The sequence below is a fragment of the Natrix helvetica genome (genome assembly GCF_964273705.1).
Source record: "Natrix helvetica genome assembly, chromosome: 4".
Classification (NCBI taxonomy): Eukaryota; Metazoa; Chordata; class Lepidosauria; order Squamata; family Natricidae; genus Natrix; species Natrix helvetica.
Window position 1 is genome coordinate 57,454,279 of NC_138550.1, and position 23,145 is coordinate 57,477,423.

The following is a 23,145-nucleotide window of genomic DNA, read 5'->3' on the forward strand; positions in this document are numbered from 1 at the left end:
TATTATCTCTTAGCCTTCATTAGGGGGAAAATCCCATCAAAGACATAGCAGGGAATAACTAAATTGTCTTAAGTTTTTTTATGAATGTATTACATTTATTAATGCATTGCTAGCAATGCGGCTGCCTGGTTATTGTATTAGATGCCCACATGGATTACTGATAGTTTCCATCCCAAATAATACAGAAGACATCACTTTGCATTTCAAAAATGGATGGGCAAGCAGATGTCTATGAAAGCCATTTTCCAAAATGGCCAATAACCATTTACTGCAGGTCCGTTTCATGAACTATGGCATCAACATCCATTATATGAATATCCATACTATAAAATTTTGGAGTAAAACCATTTTAAATTTACCAAATTGTATCAGTAAATTTCTTGAAATTATTGTGCAAATTATCTTTTTCTAGGGAATTAAAATTCCTTGGAATTATTTTATGACAGAACTTTTATAAATGAATAACATGGAGGTAATCATTTCTCTCTGATGCTGAACAGGAATGGCTCTGATATTCAGTAGCTATAAATTTCAGGAGATCAGACACATTATGCATTAGGGAATACAACTATGCATTCCAAATTTTGATACACTCTTCATAGTTGCTGAAATAAGCTTTAATATTTTCTTAAGTAGTTGTTATTTAAATAATGGAAATGAAAATTGAAAAGTGCCCAAATTCGTTTTCTTGATGAGTCACTGTTGGATGCTGTTCTCCATAAAGTTATCAAATCAGAATTTGTTGTAACTTGTCAAACTCTCATTCATGAAATGTAGGACTTCTAAAATAGTATCTGGCTGAAATTTGTTTGGTAACAAAATTGTAACTTACAATGTATGCTCTTTAGGGATTCTCACGGTCCTATGAAGGGAAAAGTCTATCGCCTGCGGCATTATAACCTTATTGTAGGATATATGTGTACATAAACATACCATCATGCTATTTCATTTTATATTATGCAGAATGAAAGAAATGAGTAAGTTAGGGACCTACAGATAATAGTTTCACTACATAATGTAACCTTGATCAATCAAGGCATTTGTGTAATTTTTAAAGTAAGATAGAAAAGCTGCAACCTAGGTTACTGTCTTTATTTGTACTACATACAGTATTTCCTTTTAATACTAAGAACTGTAATGGTTAATTCTGCAATGTTTTTACCACTATGCCATAAATGCAGCCAATGTCCTGCTTTCAAGCTTATCCTAATTTATGCAAGCTAGACTTCTAATGTAGAAATCACCATGCAAACCAGCATACTGTTGCCCACATTCCCTGACCTAGGACTATATACATATGCAGGATGCTTCACTGTATCTTTTTCAGCCTTTTTGGAAAGATGTTACATAAAACTTTGTGATAGCCAGTTTCCATTGAGAAATTAATGCAATGTACGGTTTTCATAGTCACTGAGGAGTCACTTGTGGATCAAGTCTAACTTCTCCTTGGTACAGGAAACAAAATAAATAAACAAAAGTATTCTAAAGAGAAAAAAAAAGTATTCTGAAGAGATCCTCCACAAAATAAATATTTAGTTGCCAGTTTCATTTGCATTTCCTTAGAATTAACTAACACTGGAAGTCTTTAAGAAGATGTTGGATAGCTATTTGTCTGAAACGGTATAGGGTTTCCTGCCTAGGCAGGGGGTTGGACTAGAAGACCTCCAAGGTCCTTTCCAACTCTACTATTGTATTATTGTATTATAACTGATTCTTAATTTTTATAAACCAAGCACGTAATATACTAGGTTAGAAAAAATTCCTTGTTAATAGGAAAATACATTTGTTAGCAGAAACAGGTTTAAGAAAATCATTGGTCAACTTTTGGGCAATTCATATGTTTCTCACTACCTGCCTAGAAAAAAGTAATGTTCACAAATTCAAAGGAAAGATTTATTCAATTTTTCCCCATCAACCATTGGGCTCCTCTCTTTTATTGAATGAGCATACACAGATGATATAGACTGAACTTGGATTTAATAATGTCAAACAGATACAGCATGTAAGGGTTCAGAAATGTTCCCTTTAGGTTGACTGGATAACATGAATTTTCTTCCAAGTTTTGCTTAGGACAGATACTTTTCTTTAGCATTTGTTTAGTCTACCGCTTTGTGGTCAGTATCACCTGCAATGGATATTATACTCTAATTTGCACCCGGGTAATAAGCTGCTATGCATTTTTAGTTCCAGAAGCAGAACCCTCCTATCAGTTGCTATGAATGATGCAAGTGGATATATGATGTCAGATTGGAAAGGGTTCCTCAGTTTGCAAATATCTGCCAGGAAGACAGAATGAAATATGAAGGGTATTACGGAGAAATGACCTTTCACCAAACCTGGACCCAAATATTTATGACATGATAGAACAGACAAATTGATGAATTAATGACCAACTGGCAAATCAATTTCAATGGGAAGAACTGCTTTCCACCTATTAGATAAGCATTATATTTAATTAGCAAGCAGTTTTATAAATATATACCTCATTACAGATTTAGATCATGAGATGGATTCAGGCTTTAATTTTACTAGGTAAGAGACCATAAAATATTACTTTAACATTAGACTATCTAATTTCAGGTAACACCCCATGTTGTCCTATGTGTAGAGTGGTATCTCCATAAGTATAATGGAAATGATATATGAAACAAAGCACATATCACATCACAGACTATCCCCACCCGACTTCCACCCACTTTATTCCATTAGATGCAATGGATTGGTCTATGGAAGCAAAAGCAAAACTTAAAAAAAAAAATTTTTTTTGCTCAGTTAGGCTCTTGTACCCCAGGCAGGCCTATCCTAGCTTTACACTGAAGTGTTCTTCCTCTGCTGTTTTAAAAACAGTGTAATTGCATTTACTATTTATTACCACTATCTCTTTCTTAATTGATCTTAACTCTTCTAAAACCTGCCTCATATCTATTTCCTGCAGCTTATTAACAGCACCCATCATTTGCTAAAGTAGCAATGATTTCTCTAAGAGTGTGAAATTGTAAAGGGCTTGGCATTTCCAGTTCCTGGGTTAACATCAGCATATATCTCATAGTGTAAGCCTTTTATTCCCCATGTTTGGTTTCCAGCAATTGATTTAGGTTTGATGTCCAAAGGGCTTCTGCAAACCCATCCAGAGGTTGGTTGTCTTCTTTCAAGTAAAAGTTAGTAGCTGTACATTTGCTGCTGCTGTTCAGGTTGAACCTGCTGTTGCCCTGTCTGTTGGGATGGCTGGGCCTGAGTCTGCAAGACGTCAGTTTGAGGTACTGCCCTCCAGGTTAAGGGATGCTGTTCTGATATTTGGCTCCCTAGTGGAGCAATGGAGTTCACCAGAGTTGTTAGGTTTATAAAATGAGCTACTGATGGGGGGTTGGTTGCCTCTGGCTGTGACTGTATCTGGATATCATTTTGACGGTTGCCATGCAACATGGCAGAACCAGTAACTGTATCGAAAGTCACTGTGAGAATAGAATTGTCTAGCTGCAATTGGCGTTCAGGCGTGGCAAGGTGACCTACAGCTACAGGTTGTAGATTTGTAAATTGGGTTCCAGCAGCTGTAGTGATCGGAGTAACACTAATATTGGTCAAACCAACAGAACTAGAAGGAGCTGACACATTTGGATCTCCAAGGGCCACCACCACCTGAAAAAAGAGGAACGAAAGTTAGCACTGGCACAGCTGAAATTATCAAGGTGATTATTAGAATTGGAAATATAAGACATATTATATGACAGAATGGAATAATTTAATCTAACGTTGAACCAAAAAAAATGGATAAATGTGATTATGACTGATCTTTAAAACAGAATTACAGAAATCTTCCATTTCAATACATAAGTAACTAGTTGAGCAGAGTATCAAATCCAGAATGCTGTCTACTGCATACAGGAGTGACTATTTCGCCAAGAGGGCAAACTTTTTTTTTTCCTCCCCAAAAGATGTAATTTTTCCTCTGACTGGAGTGAATTTATTCACTGAGGAAGTTTATACACAGTGGTATCATACAATCCTAATTTTTATTAATTTTCCCTTCTTTTCTTTTACTTATAAGCATATTTTACAAATCCATTTGTAAATTTTTAAACATTATTGTGCAAATGCCACGCATTAACATATTTGATACAAGTCTCATATTTTTTAATCCCATTTTTTGGTTTGCAAATGGCACTCACCTGTTGAAGGCTTTGCACTGCTGAATTAGTTTCATCTCCTACATTTCCTGTAAATTCCACTTCTTTTTCTGTATATTCAGTGAAGGCAGAATCTTCAGGAAGTTGTGTTTCCTCTTCTTCGCCAGGTTTGTGCTTCTGTTTATGACCTCGTTTATGAGCCTTTGTATGCTTCCCTTCTGGTAATTCACTTTGTTCCAGAGCTAGATCTGGCTACAGGAAGACATTTTGATGAAATTCAATGTCACCTTTCTCATTTACAGTACTTTATTTCAATAAATGAACTTCATGATAAACTCTAATGGGAAGATTAGAATATTATAAGTAACTTTGATTCTACTTGTTTAGGATTCAACCAAGACATTGCCCATACTAAAATAGCACAAAGGCTACTAAAATTGCATTCGGCTAATTACCCCTGCTATAAATTATCATAGTGTTCAGCTATCTTATATGTGTTTGAGACGGAATAGAAATAGCTATTAAACATAATTATGGAACTTTAACAGACAGAGAGCCAATATGATGTACTAGCTAAAGAGATGGATTAGGACCCAGGTTCAAGTCCATCCCCAGTCACAGCCACAGAGTCTCACAGAGCCTGGGTGACTTTGGGCTGGTCAGTTTCTCCAGCCCAACCTACCTTGCTGAGTGGTGGTGGTTGTGGGGGAAATTTGGAGGGAGTGTTATGACTGCCGCCTTGAACTCCTGAAGGGAAGGCGGAGTATAAATCTAAGAAATAAATAAAAATATCACAAATGACCCCTGTTGCATTTCCTACCCTTCTGTCCCCACTGTTTAGATTTGTTTGTTTAAATTAGCATTTATTGTAGCTGATACCAATGTGGATGGTAATTATGCTCTAATCCAGTGTTTCTCAAACTTGGTGACTTTAAGTCCTGTGGACTTCAACTCCCAGAATCCCCCAGCCAGCTATGTTGGCTGGGGGATTCTGGGAGTTGAAGTCCACAGGACTTAAAGTCGCCAAGTTTGAGAAACACTGCTCTAATCCATTAAGTAACAGACAGCTGCTGATTTTTGAAGTGTAACAGATTTGTGGTTTTCTTGTGACTGAACTCCATATGTATCTCATCAAAGAAGTGCCTAAGATGTCTCCTATCTAAAACTGGAGAAATATGAGAGTCCTTATTTCTAGAAATTTCAGAACCACTGACCTTAATTTAGATACATATAATTGTTCATATGCTGCATCAATATACAGGTATTCTTATTCAACAAATGGTAAAATGTATGACACCAAACGTATGCCTAGTATACCTTAAAGCAATACATTTTGTTTTTGCTTCTGAATTTGCAAAATCTCTATCCATAGGATCAAAATCTGTATTCTGAAAATGTTTCCTGATTAAGCTCCGGAGAGCCCCCAAGCATGCATGCTTGGATAATTCTTTTTGCAAGCTATGGACTTTCTCTTTATAATACAATATGAAAATACGTGATTGAATAGAGCATCTTATCTGACTACATCTGAACTTTACCTGCACAATTCCTATAGATGAAGCATCAACAGTTGTGGTCTCTGACAGCTGCTCCAAGTCATCAATCCTAACTGAAAGAACCTAAAATTAAAGCATAACCAAAAAAAACATTAATTTGCAGTTACGTAGAAAGGATAGTCACTCAGTTAGAAAGAATGCGGTGGAGACACAGGAAAGATAGAAAAAAAGTCTGTTTTTCAACTGAAACCAATAGCCATGATTTCTTCTTTGTTCTAATATTAACAGCCATTCCATTGTTCTGTAGCAAAGAAAGAGAGGGAAGGGTCTTTCCACTGATTAAGTCACTGACAGCGACTTTTTGAGGTCCTTTCCTCTCTGAATTGTTTTCATCCAAACTAGCTATAGAACAGGGGTGTCCACATGCTGGCTGGGGAATTCTGGGAGTTGAAGTCCACAAGTCTTAAAGTTCCCAAGTTTGGACACCCCTGCTATAGAACTATAAGTAGATGCAAAATGTTTTATCTTTCGGACCCAGAACTTATGGATGAAGGTGGTAAAAATGCAAAATAAAAAAAAATGCTCTCGGTTGGTTCATTTTATAGGCATGTCTTAAATATTTTGAACATCGACTCAAGTATGTCGTTCTTTCTCTTCTCGTTAAAAAGACAACATTTCAAATGCCAGAATATTTAGACAAGAGCCCTAAATACTATATCAGGAAAATATGACTTTCTATTTTAACTTACTAATGTTAGGAATTAGCCCTTTCTATTTCTCCCAAATTAAAAACCATGGTCCATGTGGTCTTTAACTATGGCAGGGGTGTCCAAACTTGGGAACTTTAAGACTTGTGGACTTCAACTCCCAGAATTCCCCAGCCAGCATGGCTGGCTGGGGAATTCTGGGAGTTGAAGTCCACAAGTCTTAAAGTTCCCAAGTTTGGACACCCCTGAACTATGGGCAGTGTACACTGCATTATGTATTAACCTTATTGAGATCAGAAGCATCTTAAGAAGCACCACAGGAAAACAAGTGAATTATTGCAGGGCTTTCCAACCTTGGCAACTTTACCACTGGTGGACTTGGAGACTTTATGCTGGCTGAGGAATTCTGGGAGTTGAAGTCCACAAGTGATAAAAGTTGCCAAGGTTGAAGAGACCTGAGTTATTGGATTGCTATTAGTGTTCCAGAACAAGAATCTATATTTCTTCTGTGTCTCAAAGGAAGCCAACAAAAATTCCGACTTGTTAATATGCCACTATACTCACCTCTGGGTGTTTTCTCCTCATGTGACGACTCATTGAAGCTCTAGTAGAAACTTTTGTCCCACAGAGTTGACAATTCTGAGCTTCTACTTTATCATGAGTCAGCTGGATATGCTTTTGAAGCATGTAATCTGTGACATACTTTTTATCACACACTGAGCATGTCCACTGCTTCCCCACTATTAGTAAAAAAAACATTTTGTATTAATATGTAATCACACTTTTTAATACTCAATTTCTGAGTACTGTATTTTTCGGAGTATAAGACGCACCGGAGTATAAGGCGCACCAAGGTTTTGAAGAGGCAATTTTTTTAAAAAAGTAGGTAGGTAGGTAGATAAAGAGAGAAAGAGAGAGAGAGAGAGAGAGAGAAATAAATACAGTAGGTAGGTAGGGAGAGAGAGAGTGTGTGTAGGTAGGTAGGTAGGTAGGTAGAGGGATAGAGAGAAATAGAAAGAGAGAGAGAGAGAAATACAGTAGATAGGTAGGGGGGAGAGAGAGTAGGTAGGTAGATAGAGGGATAGAGAGAGAGAGGGAGGGGAAATATAGTAGGTAGGTAGGAAGAGAGAGAGAGAGAGTAGGTAGGTAGATAGATGTTTCCAGGTGTATTTATCCATGTGCTGGAGAAGGAAATCACTGACTTTGTTTCTGCTGGCACAGTACTTGATCAATTTAATTCTCATCAATCAGTTCAAGAGCTTTCCAAAAGGGGAAAAAAAGTTTTTGCACTCTGCAAACCTCCCAAAAACAGCCCGTTTTTCGCAAAAATGGACATGTTTTTTTTCAAATAAAAGGCATGAATAGCCTTGGGGGGGGGGTTGCAGAGTGCTCCTGGGGGGTGGGGGAGCAAAAAAAATGGTGCGTCTTATACTCTGAAAAATATGGTACTTCAATTTTAGCACTGTTTAATGAGTTTATGATGAAAAAATGGAACAGGGAACCTCTGACCCTGTGAACTATTCTGAATTATAAACCCTAGCAGCTTCAGCTTAGTATGGCACTGATTAGTTATCTTGGGAATATTAATTTAACACCATCTGGAAGACTGTAAGTTCCTCATTTTTGGAGCAGAACTCAACTTGATCTTCGTCTGATGTTTGCGGGCTTAACTTGTAGGAATCCTAGAAAGAATAACCGACAGCAAAGCAGAATATTGCAATGCAATACTTCTCAGAAGCATCAGTTCAGGGAAGAAGGAATGTAGGCATTATAGGAAATCCATTACAATAATGCATGAAGCAGGCATTTATTAACTGATTAATATGGAATCAAAAAAGACAGAACAATGTAAGAGATGAGGAAGATCGATTTTTATTTTAGAATTAAGATTTTAACATTTACCTGTGTGAATTAGTTTATGGGTTTCCATTGTGTTCCTCTCACTAAAGGTCTTTCCGCAGAGTTCACACATGAAGTCTTTGATCCCTGCTAATTAGAAACTATGGTAAGTACCAAAATAATGGTTTCTTATAGAGCTGTATATCAAATATAAAACTATGTAACAATATGCCTTTCTTTAGCACTAAAAGAATTCAATTGGAATAAGAGTTCTGGAAAAAAGATTGTTTGGGACCCGGGATAGGCTGCTCTCTACATCAAACCAATGAGAGCCTCATTCATTGGTTTCATGAGAAACAAGTCTTAGGACTGAACTGGCAATGTTGAATTTAGCATGATTAAGGACAATAAACCCAAACTCCAACTTTGTAGGGTATGATTTCTGCAGATAAACAGTTTGTCTTTTTAGACTGGATCTCTTTCTCCAAAGAAAGAATGGATCATGTTTTGTTGGCAAGGGAGTAAATCTTAGGGAAGCGGGGAGGATTCTCTTACATGTTTCAAAAATCCAAATATCCTTCAGGATTTTTGTAACGAGTTCTTCCATTTATGTTAGCAAGCCGTTTTTTTACTTTTTTCAATTATTCTCTGGAGTTTAGCAAATATGCTAAAATGCATTGCTTTAACCTGGCTTTATTATTGTTTTTGTTATTCGTTGTGTTTTGGTGTAAATATATTATGTATATTTCAGTGCATCACTTTACTGATGTTCTAGTAGTGGAAAGTAAACATATTTATTTCCAGAAAGATAAAATAAGTTAGGTAAAATCTCATTTGGTAAAGAATGTTAACCATAATTGTGTGTGTCTGTGTAGCCATGTCAAAAATATAGCAGCTCAAACTCTTTGGATATTTCCTAGGAACAACTGTCTGTGTATACAATTGCACTGTTTACTCCTGAAGATACCTGAAGTATAATTGCCATAAAAATGAACTGACATCATTTTAATTTAAAGCCTATCAACTTCCAGGCAATTTGATTAATTCTCTGCAGGGTCCACGAAGCACCTATCAATGGGACTCACCTGTGTGCCTTTTATAATGTTTAAGCATGTTGACTTTCTGTGCAAATTTCCGATGGCATTCCATACATTCGTACTCCTTTATCCCTTTATGCAGCTTCATGTGGTGTCGCAATGCATGCTTTGTTTTCATTCCTGCAAGGAATAAATTCTATGCTAAAACTGGCAGGCAAGCCTTATTAAGCTCATTTGGTTATATTTTATTTATTATTACATTTATATCTTGCCTTCCTCCAAGAGCTCAGGATAGCCTACATAGCACCCTCTCCTCCAGTTTTTCCCCAGAACAATACTGAGAAGGAGGTTAGGTTAAGAATGAGTGACTGTCCTGAAGTTATCTACTGAGATTCTATAGTTGAGGATGGGTTTGACCCTAGGCTTCCCTGATCTAACACTTCAACCACTATACCATACTGGCTCTCTTCATTCAAAAACATGCAAGAGAAATAGCAGTTAAACGTATCTCTATCCTTGGGCAACCTGGTCTTAGTCTATTTCCTCTTCTAAATAGGGTGGGGCTGCTGATCTTCTGAAAACCAAAAAGGTACTCCACAATATATGTAATTGCTGTTTTCATTCATTGAAGCTGGAGCAGGCAAGAAAGAGACCTTCAGAGCAATATTCATGGGATACATGTAATTTATAGCACTCTGTGACCCAATGCAGCCAAAATCAGAGTCTGAAGACACAGACTACCGTATATACTTGAGTATAAGCTGACTCGAGTATAAGCCGAGACCCCTAATTTTACCCCAAAAAACTGGAAAAAGTTATTGACTCGACTATAAGCCGAGGCTGGGAAATGCAACAGCTCACGGTAAATTTCAAAAATAAAAATACAGGTAGATAACAATAAAATTGCTTTAATTTAGGCATGTGGAAAAGAGGGTCAACAAAAACAATATATTATCAGTATATTCAACAAAAACAATATATAACATTAAAGTATTAACAATAATTTTAAATGTACAAAAACCTTAACTCAATAAGCAACCAAGCTAAAACACAAGCATCAAAATCCTTCAAAACTGGATTCCTCCTCCTCATCTGTATCTCCAAACAGAGCTTCAGCTGTAGCTGGTGTGAGGTTATCATCATATACATTGTCACAGAGTTCGCAGTCATCACTATCACAGCTGTCGTCCTCATACAAAGCACTGTCTTCACTGCCATCCATAGCATTACTTATGCCACATTTCTTGAAGGCGTGCTTCACCATGTCCTCTGGAATCTCTTCCCATGCATCATGAACCCACTTTGCTATCAGTTCTATGTCAGGCTTCATCATATTTCCACCTTTTGTCAGTCGGGCTTGACCAGATGACATCCATTCGCACCACATCTTTCGCACACGGTCTTTGAAAGGTTTATTTAAACACACATCTAAGGGCTGTAATACAGATGTAAGCCCACCTGGAATAACGGCTAAAGTAACTTGAGAAGACTTTGCCAATGTTTTTATGTCATCAGATGTGTGGGCTCTGAACATATCCCAAACTAGCAATGATGGTTTTTTCTTTAAGGCTACTCCTGGTCGTCCTTTCCAAACTTCTTCCAGCCACTTTTTTGTTCCATATTCATCCATCCAGCCTTTAACATGTGCGCGCACTGTAATTCGTGGTGGGAACTTGACCTTTTTAGGCAAGGTCTTTCTTTTAAAAATAATGACAGGCCGCAGCTTAGTTCCATTAGCCAAACATGACAGAACGACTGTAAAATGGTTTTTCTCATTACCTGTGGTTCTGAGTAAAACAGTTTTGTCTCCCAAACTTGCCACAGTTCTGTTGCTTGGAAGATCAAAGGTCATAGGTGTTTCATCCATATTCCCAATATCTCCCAGGTCATAGTTATGGATCTTTCTTTGTTTTATGATGAATGAATGGAATGCCATCACTTTTTCATCAAGGTATTTTGGCAACTTCTGTGAAATCTTTGTTCTTTGCCGCAAACATAGGCCATACCTATTCATGAAGCCAGTACACCATCCTGCTGACGCAACAAAATTTTCAATGCCTGGTGCTTTTAATTTGTCATCTTTAGCCATTTGAAGGGCACGTAAGCAAATTCCCATGCGTGTTACGCAGTAACCATTTTGACGACACTCCATAACCCATTTATGCAATTCAGTCTCTAGAGCCCCATATGGAGTTGTTAAACCACGTCGAGCTTTTTTTGCCTTTGGAATCTTTTCCAAGTCAGCTTTCATTTTCTGCCACTCCCTCACTTGTTTTTCATCAACACCAAATTCCCTACTTGCAATACTGTTATTGCTTTTTTCTGCTCTTGACACAACCTTTAGTTTGAAAGCAGCTTCGTATGACCTGCGTTTTTGTTTTGGTGCAGGATTAGAAGTACTGGGATCCATTTCTAACAGGAAAAAAAAATGCCATACCATAAAATAAAAATATACCGTAAAATGTCATGATATGTCATGTGACACAATTAAGTTTGACATCCTTGCCTTAGACTAAACTATGAAACAAGGTGTATAATTAAGGTGACCAGACATCCCACTTTTGGCGGGACAGACCTGATTTTTAATAATTTGTCCTGTGTCCCACAGCGTTTTAAAAACAGTCCCGACTTTTGGTAACAGGGCAAGGGAAGTAATTTGCGCCCCCTAAAGCGATGCCTTATTCTCCTGTATAAAAGTCACTATCTTTGATATCAAATTCATTTCTCTTATTCCCAAATACTTGCTCAAGGAAACTGAGTCCTCCCCTGAAAAATCCAGGCCCCAGAATAATTTATCTTATTTACTTTGGAAGTTATGATAGAAACAGTGTGCGCAGTGGCGTAGCATAGGGGGTGCAGGGGGGCCCGGCCGGCTCACTCACTCTCTCTCACGGCAGTAATACAGATCATCAAATAAAAAGCTCTTCTCTCTTGAAGGGAGAAAGGCGGCGTGTTGAGGGATAACGAGAGGGAGACTACATTTCCCAGAACGCTTTGCCTAGGAGCTTGCTTTTGGATTGGCCGCCGCCCGGCCCAATTCGGGCAGGGAAAGTGGCGTGGATAACGGCCGCTAGCAGGTAGACGGGAGGTATTGAAGGGCGCTGTTGGGAAGCCATGGCATCGCTATGGCTCTTAAGGCTGCACCTGTCTGCGGGGAGCTGCCTCCTCTTCCTCCTTTGTTTCCAGTTCGGGGGAAGCCAGAAGAAGAAGGAGGTTGATCCCTCTTCACCTGCCCCATCTTTCCTTCTTCCCCGGGAGCACTGATAAGACTGGGCAATTGTGTCCCCCACCCTTCCCTCCACGGACGCTGCTGGCGCCCTTGCTTTATTTGAGTGCATCGCTGCTGCTTTCCTTTCTCGTCCCCACTTATGCCATTCTGAGTCCTCGCTTTCCTTGCCCTGTGCGCGTTTTGTATTTTACGCCCGCCGCTGCAACGCCACCGCGTCCTCCCGCTCCGCCTGGAGCGACCCGGGAAGCCGGCGGCGCTGCGCTCCGTCTGCCCGCCGCTGCAATGCCACCGCGTCCTCCCGCTCCGCCTGGAGCGCCCCGGGAAGCCGGCGCCTTTCCGAAGCCCCCGGTGCACCTCCCACCCCCGCGGCACCTGCTTCCCTTCAGTCGAGCCTTTTCCCGCTGCCCTTCGAGCTCCTCCTCGGGAGGAAGGCAGGAGGCCAGCATGGAGAGGGAAAAGGCTCGACTGACGGTGGCGTTGCAGCGGCGGGCAGTCGGAGCGCAGCGCCGCCGGCTTCCCGGGGCGCTCCAGGCAGAGCGGGAGGACGCGGTGGCGTTGCAGCGGCGGGCAGACGGAGCGCAGCGCCGCCGGCTTCCCGGGGCGCTCCAGGCGGAGCGGGAGGACGCGGTGGCGTTGCAGCGGCGGGCAGACGGAGTGCAGCGCCGCCGGCTTCCCGGGGCGCTCCAGGAAGGTGGCGGAGGGGGTGGGAGCGATCCCGGAAGCACCGAAGCCTCGGTGTTCTTTTTTTTTTTTTTTGTTCACTGGAGTATAAGCCGAAGTGGATTTTTCAGCCCAAAAAGTGGGCTGAAAAATTCGGCTTATACTCAAGTATATACGGTAATCTATTTTATAATGTTTTACAAGAGTGGCTTTAACCCAGAGTTACTCCATGAGTATTTATTAACAGTAGTCAGCCAATAAGGCTCCTGATGCAGTTGTCCTTCTACAGAAAATGCTATGAAACAGAAAATGGGATGCAGCATTTTGCTGGTTCTGATAATGAATTTTCTAACCTATCTGTAAATTGTTGAGTGGGAACTTCAACTCTCCTGATTTCCTGTTTGTAGAGATATGCATATATCCCGCTGAGGGTTCCCCAACTTTTCCAGTGTCAAAGATTAAATTAGGACTTTCAGAGGGCTGATTTCTAGGAAAGAATGACCATTGGCTTATCTGAAAGGTCTTTTTCTGTGCACTGCGGGAGAATTAGTCTGGTTGCCCAAGGACTGAGTTCAAATTCTTTGGCCATGCCTCCTGCTCCTCCTTAAGGCCAGTATTTTAACAATGCCTGGAACTGGAAGCTGCGATGATATGGCATGGAGATTGTCTGGTGTTCCCGAACCCTGGGCCTGCACTAGATCAGGGCGGGGTTGGATTCTCCCGCAGCACACAGAAAAAAACCCTTCAGGTAAGCCAATGGTCATTTTCCTGTGCACTGCTTGGAGAGTCCAAGCATGGGACATACCCAAGTTAACTTTTCCCAGGGTGGGTAGAAGACAAGGCCAAGGGTTCGGTTGCAGAATGAACTTGCTGCAGCACCTTTCTGCCAAACAAAGCCTCGGCTGAGGCAAACATGTCCAACTTATAGTTCCGGACAAAGGGAGTTGGTGATGACTAGGTTGCCTCCCTGCAAATATCCTCTATTGTCGCCTTGTCGCCTAAGCTGCCATTGCGGAAGCACTCCTCGTGGAGTGGGCAGTAATGTTGCGCGGAACTGCCCTGGACTGATGCTCGTATGCCAGGGCAATGCAGGCCCTCAGCCACCTGCCGATGGTGGATTATGTCATCTTCCGCCCCATCGACCCCGGCTGGAATGAGACGAACAATGCCTCAGACCTGCAGAATTCCGCAGTTCTCTTCAGATATCTGTGCAGAGCCCCCCGCACGTCTAGAGTATGCCAGATACGTTCTCTGGGATGCCTGGGTTGCGGGCAAAAGTCTGGTAAAATAACCTCCTGTGATCTGTGAAACCAAGTGTTAATTTGGGGAATAAACGAGGGGTCCAAGTGGAGTATGACCCTGTAAGGATGAGTAATACATAAATCGTTCCAAACAGACAGGGTCGCCAACTCCAATATCCTCCTTGCTGAAGTGATGGCAATGAGGAAAACGGTCTTAAGAGTCAGATGTCTGAGACTAACGGAACTGAGCTGTTCGAAAGGAGAAGAAGTCAGGGCCCGTAGAACCATGGAGAACTGCCATGTCGGGTAGTGGTGAACCACTGGAGGTCGTAAATTTGAGGCGCCCTTGAGGAAGGTACGTACCCTTGACAGCTTGCTGAGGGTCTGGGATGGATGCCCAGCCCAGACAGTAGAAAGTGCCACCATCTGACGCCGGAGGGTGTTCGGGGAAAGACCCTTGTCCAGGCCCTCCTGCAAAAAGTCCAAGACGCGTGGCACTGAGGCAATGACCAGTTCAAGAGCACGGGCAGAGCACCAGTTGGCAAAGGTGGCCCAAGTCAAATCATAAATTCTGATGGTTGAGGGACTCCTGGCCGCCTGGATAGTTTGGATCACCTTGGTCGAAAAGTGGTCCCTCCTCAGTCGGTCCCCCTCAAATGCCAGATGCCAACTGCAGCCACGAGAGGTCTGGGTGAACAATGGCCCCTTGGCTGAAGGAGACCTGATCCTGAGGGATGCGTCAGGGATTCACCACTGAAAGACTGACGAGATCAGCATACCAGGACCTTCTGGGCCAATGAGGGGCCCCAGGAGAACTTCTGCCCTTTCGGCAATGATCTTGTGAACCACTTGTGGAAGCAGAGGCGGGAAGGCGTACAGTAGTCCGGGCGGCCACCTGCAGTGGAGGGCATCCGTCCCCTCCACCCAGGGAGAATGAAAGTGGGAGAAGAAGCAGGAAAGCTGCGTGTTCTCCTGACTGGCAAACAGATCGACTGTCGGAATCCCGAACCTCCAGGTCAGTTGGTTAAATAGGTCCGGATGCAGGTGCCACTCTGAATTGTCTATGGTGGTCCTGCTCAGCCAGTCCGCTTGAGTGTTGTCCACTCCCGAGATGTGGTCTGCCCGAATTGACTGAAGATTTGCTCCACCCACCTCCGTCATCAATAGGATGTGGTTGTGTTGAATGTCCCATCTGAAATGGTGAAGGGCGAGTCTCGCTGCTCTCAGCTCCAGCCAGTTGATGTTGCGGGCTGATTCCTCTCGAGACCACCTGCCTGGCGTCACCTGATTGTTGAGGTGAGTGCCCCAGCAGGATAGGCTTGCATCTGTAGTCACCACCAGTCATTCCGGTTCCTTGAACAGGAGGCCTCTTTTGACGGCTGGGGATAGTCACGACCGCAGGGAGTGCCTCACCTTAGGGGGGAGCAGAACTAATGCTGGGGAGCTGTTCCTGTTGGCTCTTTGGTGTGGTAACAAGAGCCACTGGAGTGCCCTTGCATGGAGCGTTGCCCTGGGAACCACGAATATGCAGGATATCATCTTGCCCAACAGCTGGGACAGATGAATGACCGGCAACTTCCATGCTCCCTGCACCTTGAGAACAAGGGTCCTTAGGTTATCTAACCTTTCCTGCGATAGATGAACCTTGCAAGCTATGGTGTCTATCTCTGCCCCTAGGTGTAGGAGCCTGGTGGTCAGCTCCAAGTGGCTCTTCTCCAGGTTTACGGAGAACCTGTGTGCCTGGAGGCTTCTCATAGTAGCGCGGAGGTCATATTCCCTGGACGACGATTGAACTAAGATGTCATCCAGGTAACAGACTAGTTGAACAGGCTTCTTTCTGAGGTCTGCTGCTACAACCAAGAAAATTTTGGTGAAGGTCGTAGGTGCTGACGACAGGCAAGACCCTGCATTGGTAATATTGGCCTGCATAGAAGAACCTCAGGAACCTTTGATGATGATATGGCTCCTTTAGATCTACCGATGTCAGTAGATCCCCGTGCCTTATCCCTGCAAGAATGGTTTGCAGGGACTGCATTTGGAACCTCCTGTACATTACGTGGTAACTGAGTTTCTTCAGATCTAATATTGCTTGCCACCCTCTCGAGCTCTTCGGCACTAGGAATAGGATGGAGTAAAATCCCCTCCGCTCCTGATCCTCTGGCACCGGCTCTATGGCATTGATGTCCAGGAGATGCTGAATCTCCATTTGCATGAGCTCCCTCTTGATTGGGCAGGAGGGAGTGGGGCAGCGGACGAAGTTCCTCAGGAAAGGGAAATGAATTGATGGCAAGGCCCTGCCTCACCGTCTGTAGGACCCAACAGTCCAACGTGGTGAGCTCCCATTAGTCGGCGAACTGCTGGAGTCGCCCCCCAATGGGAGACAGACCGTGCTGGTCACTTGGTCTTCCAGAAAGGTCTCTGGGAGGCTCCTCCATGGTTAGATCTATGGTAGTACTGTTGTCTGCCTCTATCTCGAAAGGACTGCCTGTCCTATCAGAAGATTGGGAGTATGGCCTGTGGAATGTTGGGGCGTTGAAAGAGGAATCAGACGCCCGAAAGAACTGCTCCTAAAATAAGTTTGGGCCTTCCTCTCCTGCTTTTTTTGTACTGGTGGGGAGAACCTTTTTCTTATCTTTGGATTCGATCAACACTGAATCCAAGGTCTCCCCAAATAGCTTGTCGCCCTTAAAGCGGGCAGCAGCCAACTTCCACTTTGACTTCATATCCACTTGCCAGTGGCGGAGCCAGAGAAGGCATCTAGATGTTACGTTAGACACCAGTGCCCTGTCTTGATGTAGACGTGTATCCTCTGCAGGTAATTTAGCCTGCAGATCTTTCAACCAAAGGATTGAAGCCCCATTAAAGAAGGAGGCAGAAGCAGAGGCCTTATAGGCCCAGGCTGCCACTTGATGAGTTTTGTGGCAAGCCTTTTCCGCCTTCCTATCCTCTGACTTGAGGCCCTCCATAAGGTCAGCCGGAAGAACCGAATTAGATGTCAAGGAAGCCACAGGAGGATCTACAGGGGGTAATTTGAAACATTTTCCAAAGTCTCCTCCATTGAATAGAGTTTCTTGTCCCCTCTGCTGGAACCACCAAAGGAGCCCGGTGGATCCATTGATGTTGCCCCACGTCCAAAAACAGTTTGGGCACAGGAATCAGATCCTGGGCCAGAGCCTGCTTCTTGAACATGCTGTCCCTGGGATTAGGAGCGTCCGCTCCGGGGTTTAGCTGACCAGTCTGAGGGGACACACCAAGTTGCGTGATGGCATTTACCTTATGCAATATGGACTTGAAGGTAGTGAGTTTGAATAACCCCGAGAATGCAGGGATGTCAGGGGGAAGATTCTCATCTTCAGACAATTCCTGATCATCCTGGTCCTGCTCGTCCCCAACAGAAACCTTGCTGATGACAGAGGATTCCAAGGATGGATGCCTCACCCTGTGCGTGGATGCACCAGGTTCCTTGCTGCACCCACTTTCTGATTGGCTAGTCTTGTGCTGAAGACCTTCAACTATGCCCTGTGAAATGGCATGTGCAATCACCTCCTGCATTTCAGAAGAAAGCACTAGGCCCCTGTCCTCCCTGGGGAGATGTCTAGCCCAAGAAGTGGGGGGGGGGAGAAGGCTCTAGGCCAGAAAGCCTGGGAGGGGACTCAGGAGGAGCCAGGCTCCGACTGGCAATAATGGCCTGGAGAGCTGGGCCCCCTCACCGAGTTATCAGAGGACAAGTCTAGGTCCTCGCCCTCCTCTTCCAACACCTGCAGGAACCCAGGGGGAATAATGGGGGGGATCTCCCTCCTCCCGAAGTCCTGCAGATCTGCCTTGGCATGGGGGCAGTGGGGCTGCTTCTATTGAGGCCTTGCCCTTGCCAGCCATCCTGCTCCTCTCCTTGGCCTTGCCCCTGGTGGGCCAGAGCTACTGTGTCCTAAAGGCCCAGGCTGCTCCGATGCGGTGGTAAGCATCCTGTAGGTTCAGATGGATCTGCCAGTTGGAGCCCTCTCACAGCAGCCAGTAGGGAGGAAAGCGTTCTTGCTGGGAAACAGCATCCAAGCACGCCTTGTTTCCAAGCCTCAGCTCCCAGCTGTGTAGTTTCGCTTTCGCTGCTACTAACGTCGCTGTGGGAGGCGGAGGCTGCGCAGTAGAAGGTGGTGGAGAGGTGGAGGACTCGAAGACTGACCACATAGTGGCCAAAACAGTGCGGCCGCCTGGAAACAAAATTTAAGGCTTGGGCGGTAGCAGCGCTGCCGGGGACCTGGACAACACCCACACACCACCTGGCAGCGATCCTCCTAGGAGCTGAGTGGTGCAGACAGGTGTTGCCAACAAAAATGTGTGAAGTGGAGGCTTACAATTGGCCACGGCGTGCAGAGGGGGGACATTCCAAAATGGTGGCCGCAGCTGCACCAACCGCAAAAAGGAAGAAAAGCCTCCCGAGTCGGCTCTTCCCCTCGGAAGCAGGGGAAGCTGTTCACGGCGCCAGAGGCCTGCAGCAACCCCTCAGCTAGTCAGGCCTCCCCACTTAATGCACGGAGGCAAGCAACCCCCCCAAAAAGCTCACTCCTCGCTCTCTTACCTTAGCTTGATTTGAAAAGGGGGGAAAAGGGAGGAAAAATATACACAAGTAAAATAACAAGTGAAAACAACAAATCTGTGTGCTCAATTTGGAGAGTCTAAGCCGAATTAAATTAAAACAGCTGGAGCTCACTTAAAATCATCTGAGTTAGAAATCTGGACTTAAGGAGGAGCAGGAGGCATGGCGAAAGAATTTGAACTCAGTCCTTGGGCAACCGGACTAATTTAACCCGTGCTTGGACAAGCAGCGCACAGGAAAATGTGCAGGGGGCACTTCAGGACTTCTGCTGTTAGTGCCACAAATTTCTTGCCTTTTTTAGCACCATTCAAAAATGTACCAAGTGACTGGTCTTGACTGCTGAAACTGTAAGATCCATGTAAGGTTATTATAAGCATGACAAACTTCAACGTATGACTCCAAGTGGCTTATAGCATAACACACAACAGACATAATACATTACAAACAGATTTTTTAAAATCTTAATTATCAGATTTGCTAAGAAAAATAGGAGTAAATGCTACTGTATTGGACTGAATTCAAAATAAGTATAATTTACGTTGCCCCAAGCAGTTTAATTTATGTTGTACCATGGAGAGCACTGAAAAAGATGAAAATGGGCCAGAGTCATCCTTTTGCCCACAGCGTCAAAAACGTAACAATCCCCTCTTGCTCTGGGACTAAGAAGAGCTCACTGTCATGGCCAAGGTGAGAGGGACATTGCTGTTTTGTCGAGGTTTCATGAAAATCAGATGGACAACCCATTCTGCGACTGACGCTGGTGATTTAGCCAATCTGGAGATGTGATAAGCAACGCCTTTTGCATATTTCCCTGATATGGAACTGAAGGCCCTTCAACTGGATTCATCCTAACTATTTCAATGGTTCTAGCTGTAATTTTGCCATTTTACACTAGTTGGCAGTACTGTTTCATCTGGCCCAAGTCCAATTTTAGGATTAGTGGTACTGCTCTCCAATCTACTTAGATGACCAGCAAGGCCGATTCATAATGAGGCTATTCCATGACTAGTCCTGTTTTGTAAATGAGCTGCCCATACTTTTAGACTGGCATTAATGGCTATCTTCTATTCTTTAACTGTCCTCCTGAATGGCATTCCTGTGCCAGACTGACTGGGACTAACCACCAGCACAGGATTTAAATTACCTTATTTGGCTTCATTACACACAAGTGGGTTCCGCTAAGAATCTGATCCTGAAACCGGAGAGGGAGCCATCTACAATCTTCAGTAGAGACAGACATGTTCAATGGGAACATGTCCAAAACTATAACAATCATGGCCTGCAAACTTGCCAGTTTCATAAGGGACAGTCTTCGGAATACTACGATTCTCTTCCTATTTTGAGAGTTTGTTCCTGGAACAGGAACACTTCCTTACTTGTATGTCTACAATGACATTAATTGTTATGATTAATAGCTGGCACATGCCTAATGTCAGCTTTTTGAAGTGGCCAACTAGCTCTGCCTAATGCTAAGGCCAACTCTGTGGCTGAGATTCCAGAGTAGACCTGAACCAAGAATGCATCAACATCAGTAGCTATAATATCTTACTCCATTTCAAAATCAATAAGAATGTGCTTAGGACACCACATACAAGCCTAACAGAAACGAAGCACGATATCACACTATAAGATCACATTTTCATATAAAATTAAGTGCTCAACTTTAGTATTTTGTGAAAAAAATGTCATTTAAATAGCCATGGAAATTCATATTTTCATGCTTTACAGATAAGATGCCATACCTTTACCACATTCTGCACAAAGATATTCTCGGATGTTGTCATGGACTCTCATGTGTTCTTTTAACATGTCCTTCCTTGCAAATGACTTGCCACACTGTTCACAAGCATGACTTTTCACCCCTTCACAAAAAAATCATATTTTTATTTCTTTAATAATAAAAAAAAATCAACAAAAATGCCCCCTTAAATTAAAAAAAAACAAACCCAAAATCCTTCCTATTCCCCTAAGGAAAAGATTGAAAAAAATTATGTGAAATAAGGCAGAGGCAAATACAAGGAAATCTAAGCGTCCTTTATTAGTTACAGAACTGAACAGAAGAAAGAATTTTAAGGTGTGGCAAGATACAAGTGAAACTAAAAGAATGCTTATTATGAGAGGGGAACGAAGGAGAGATTTAAAAATACAGTATCAGAATGACTAAAGCAAATAAGATATTTTAAAATGTTGAATATACTAAATTGGAGGGCAGAAAAATGACCACAACAGATTTGTATTCTGGATGGAATCCAGATGGAATATCCAACTAAAGAAGAGGTTAGAGAAGGGAAAACCAATACCGCCTCAGTTGTCCAGCTACAGCAGTTTTTCCTCTGGACTGTTGTGAACCTGCCTCCCCACCCACACATAACACTCTACCTTGCAAGGATGACTTGAACAGAACGAAAGCAACAAATGTGGACAATGTTACCATTTTAAAACATAATACACAGCAAAGACTGAACTGCCCCTCTGTTATAATTTGCATGAGTTCTGTCTTTGTATAAACGTCCTTCTAATCCAGGGGTGTCCAAACTTGGCAACTTTAAGACTTATGGACTTCAACTCCCAGAATTCCCCAGCCTGGCTGGGGAATTCTGGGAGTTGAAGTCCACAAGTCTTAAAGTTGCCAAGTTTGGACACCCCTGTTCTAATCCATACCAGCAAAACGTAGGTATTTGGAAGAGTTTCAATTTAAAAACAATCAATATTCATTGGCTTTTCCCAACTATAGGATTTATTTATAGCATTAAGATGAGCAAAACCTTTCTTATTCAGAAAGAAGAAATAGAATGAGTTTACCTGTATGAATAAGTTTATGTCGTTCTAAATTTCCTATGCTGTTAAAAATTCTTCCACAGATTTCACATGGATGAATATATCTAAAATGGGACATAAGGATCAACTTCTAAGATTTTTGTAGGATAATTTTTTATTTGAAAATAAATATTGGAGAGAACTTATTATAACTATACCATGGCTATAACGATACCACTTGGAACTGTACAAACACCTACTTGTACATTTCAGTAAATTTCCCTATCTAGCTCAGCCTTCTTTAACATATTTCCCATATTTTCCACCACATGTCCTTTGGGAGTTCTAGTCCCACTATATCTAGCAAGATGTTGACGTGAAAAGGGCTGGCTTGGCACTCTCAAAAATATAGTTCCTTCATGGATTCCTGCCCTGGAAGTATCTTCTACTAGTTCTCATTCTTTTCTCCTTCCCTGCACATAGCGATGTTTCCGGAGGCTATTTCTGAGGCACACTCTAGTCACAATGTCTTGGTAGGATCAAATGAAGAAGCATTTTCAATTTTATTATGCTGCTATTGTTATGACAGTGTTAACTCTGAATTAGTCCCTGCTGTTTTCTTGGTAAGCTTTGAGAAGTGGTTTGCCATAGCCTGTTTTCTAGGGCTGAGAGAGAGTGTCTGGCTGAATGACAGCCAGTTGGCTTCCTGCTTAAGAATGGACTAGGACTGGTTTTCGGTCTGTTGTCTTAACCACTACACCAAACTGGCTCTCGTATTGATTATACTACCTTTCAAACAATATCCTCTTCTACGACAAGGAAAGTGGTTGCTACCAGGACAGCACATTTGCAAAATTATTTTTGAGAGATAAATAAATAAATAACTTTAAGTAAAAAATAAAACCAATCCCGTTTTACAGTTCATCATTCCCCTCACTTTAGCTCGCTAAAGTTTCACCATTAGGTCTATGAAACTGCTAGCATGCAACATTTACCCAGACAAAGCTGTTAAGAGTGCACTTAATTTAGCTCTATTAGATTTTTTTTGGGGGGGGCCTTACTTTTGCACATTGGGGTCTGGTAAGTTCTCCCGATGTATAACCATATGAGCATGGTAAGTTGCCTTCAAAGCAAAGCGCCGGTTGCAGATGCTACAGCCATAACCCTTCTCTTTGTGAACTTCCATGATATGTTTCAAGTACTCTTTACCTCGGCCAAACGTTAACTGGAAAACGAAACAGCAGTGAATGCACAACCCTGAAGAATATATGTATCGTTACTAGCCAAGGATAGCCGTTACTATGATAAAAAAACACTCTCGGGTCAAACTTGTTTAGTTTGGTTTTTGTGTTGCTGCATAAATTGTTTGACAAAAATATGTATTAAAAAAATAGCAGAAAATATAATGGAAGTAGAATATATACTATAAGTCAGGGGTGTCCAAACTTGAGAACTTTAAGACTT

The 23,145-nt window shown here is 42.6% G+C and overlaps 1 protein-coding gene across 5 annotated transcripts in view; it reads right to left on the reverse strand.

The window, feature by feature from the left end:
• Positions 1-1,145: 1,145 nt before the first annotated feature.
• Positions 1,146-23,145, reverse strand: part of PRDM15 (PR/SET domain 15) — a gene marked incomplete at its 5' end in the record, with an annotated part of 57,601 nt that continues 35,601 nt past the window's right edge. For 3 of the 5 annotated variants that reach the window (XM_081951318.1, XM_081951317.1, XM_081951319.1), the window contains 9 exons: positions 1,147-3,636; positions 4,167-4,376; positions 5,663-5,743; positions 6,892-7,067; positions 8,230-8,316; positions 9,252-9,383; positions 20,667-20,786; positions 21,727-21,806; positions 22,743-22,906. In XM_081951318.1, the coding sequence (XP_081807444.1) occupies positions 3,160-3,636; positions 4,167-4,376; positions 5,663-5,743; positions 6,892-7,067; positions 8,230-8,316; positions 9,252-9,383; positions 20,667-20,786; positions 21,727-21,806; positions 22,743-22,906 (1,527 nt within the window). In that variant the 3' untranslated portion in view covers positions 1,147-3,159. Of the gene's footprint in view, positions 3,637-4,166; positions 4,377-5,662; positions 5,744-6,891; positions 7,068-8,229; positions 8,317-9,251; positions 9,384-20,666; positions 20,787-21,726; positions 21,807-22,742; positions 22,907-23,145 lie in introns of all 5 variants that reach the window. The other 2 variants (XM_081951321.1, XM_081951320.1) reach the window with 2 other exon arrangements.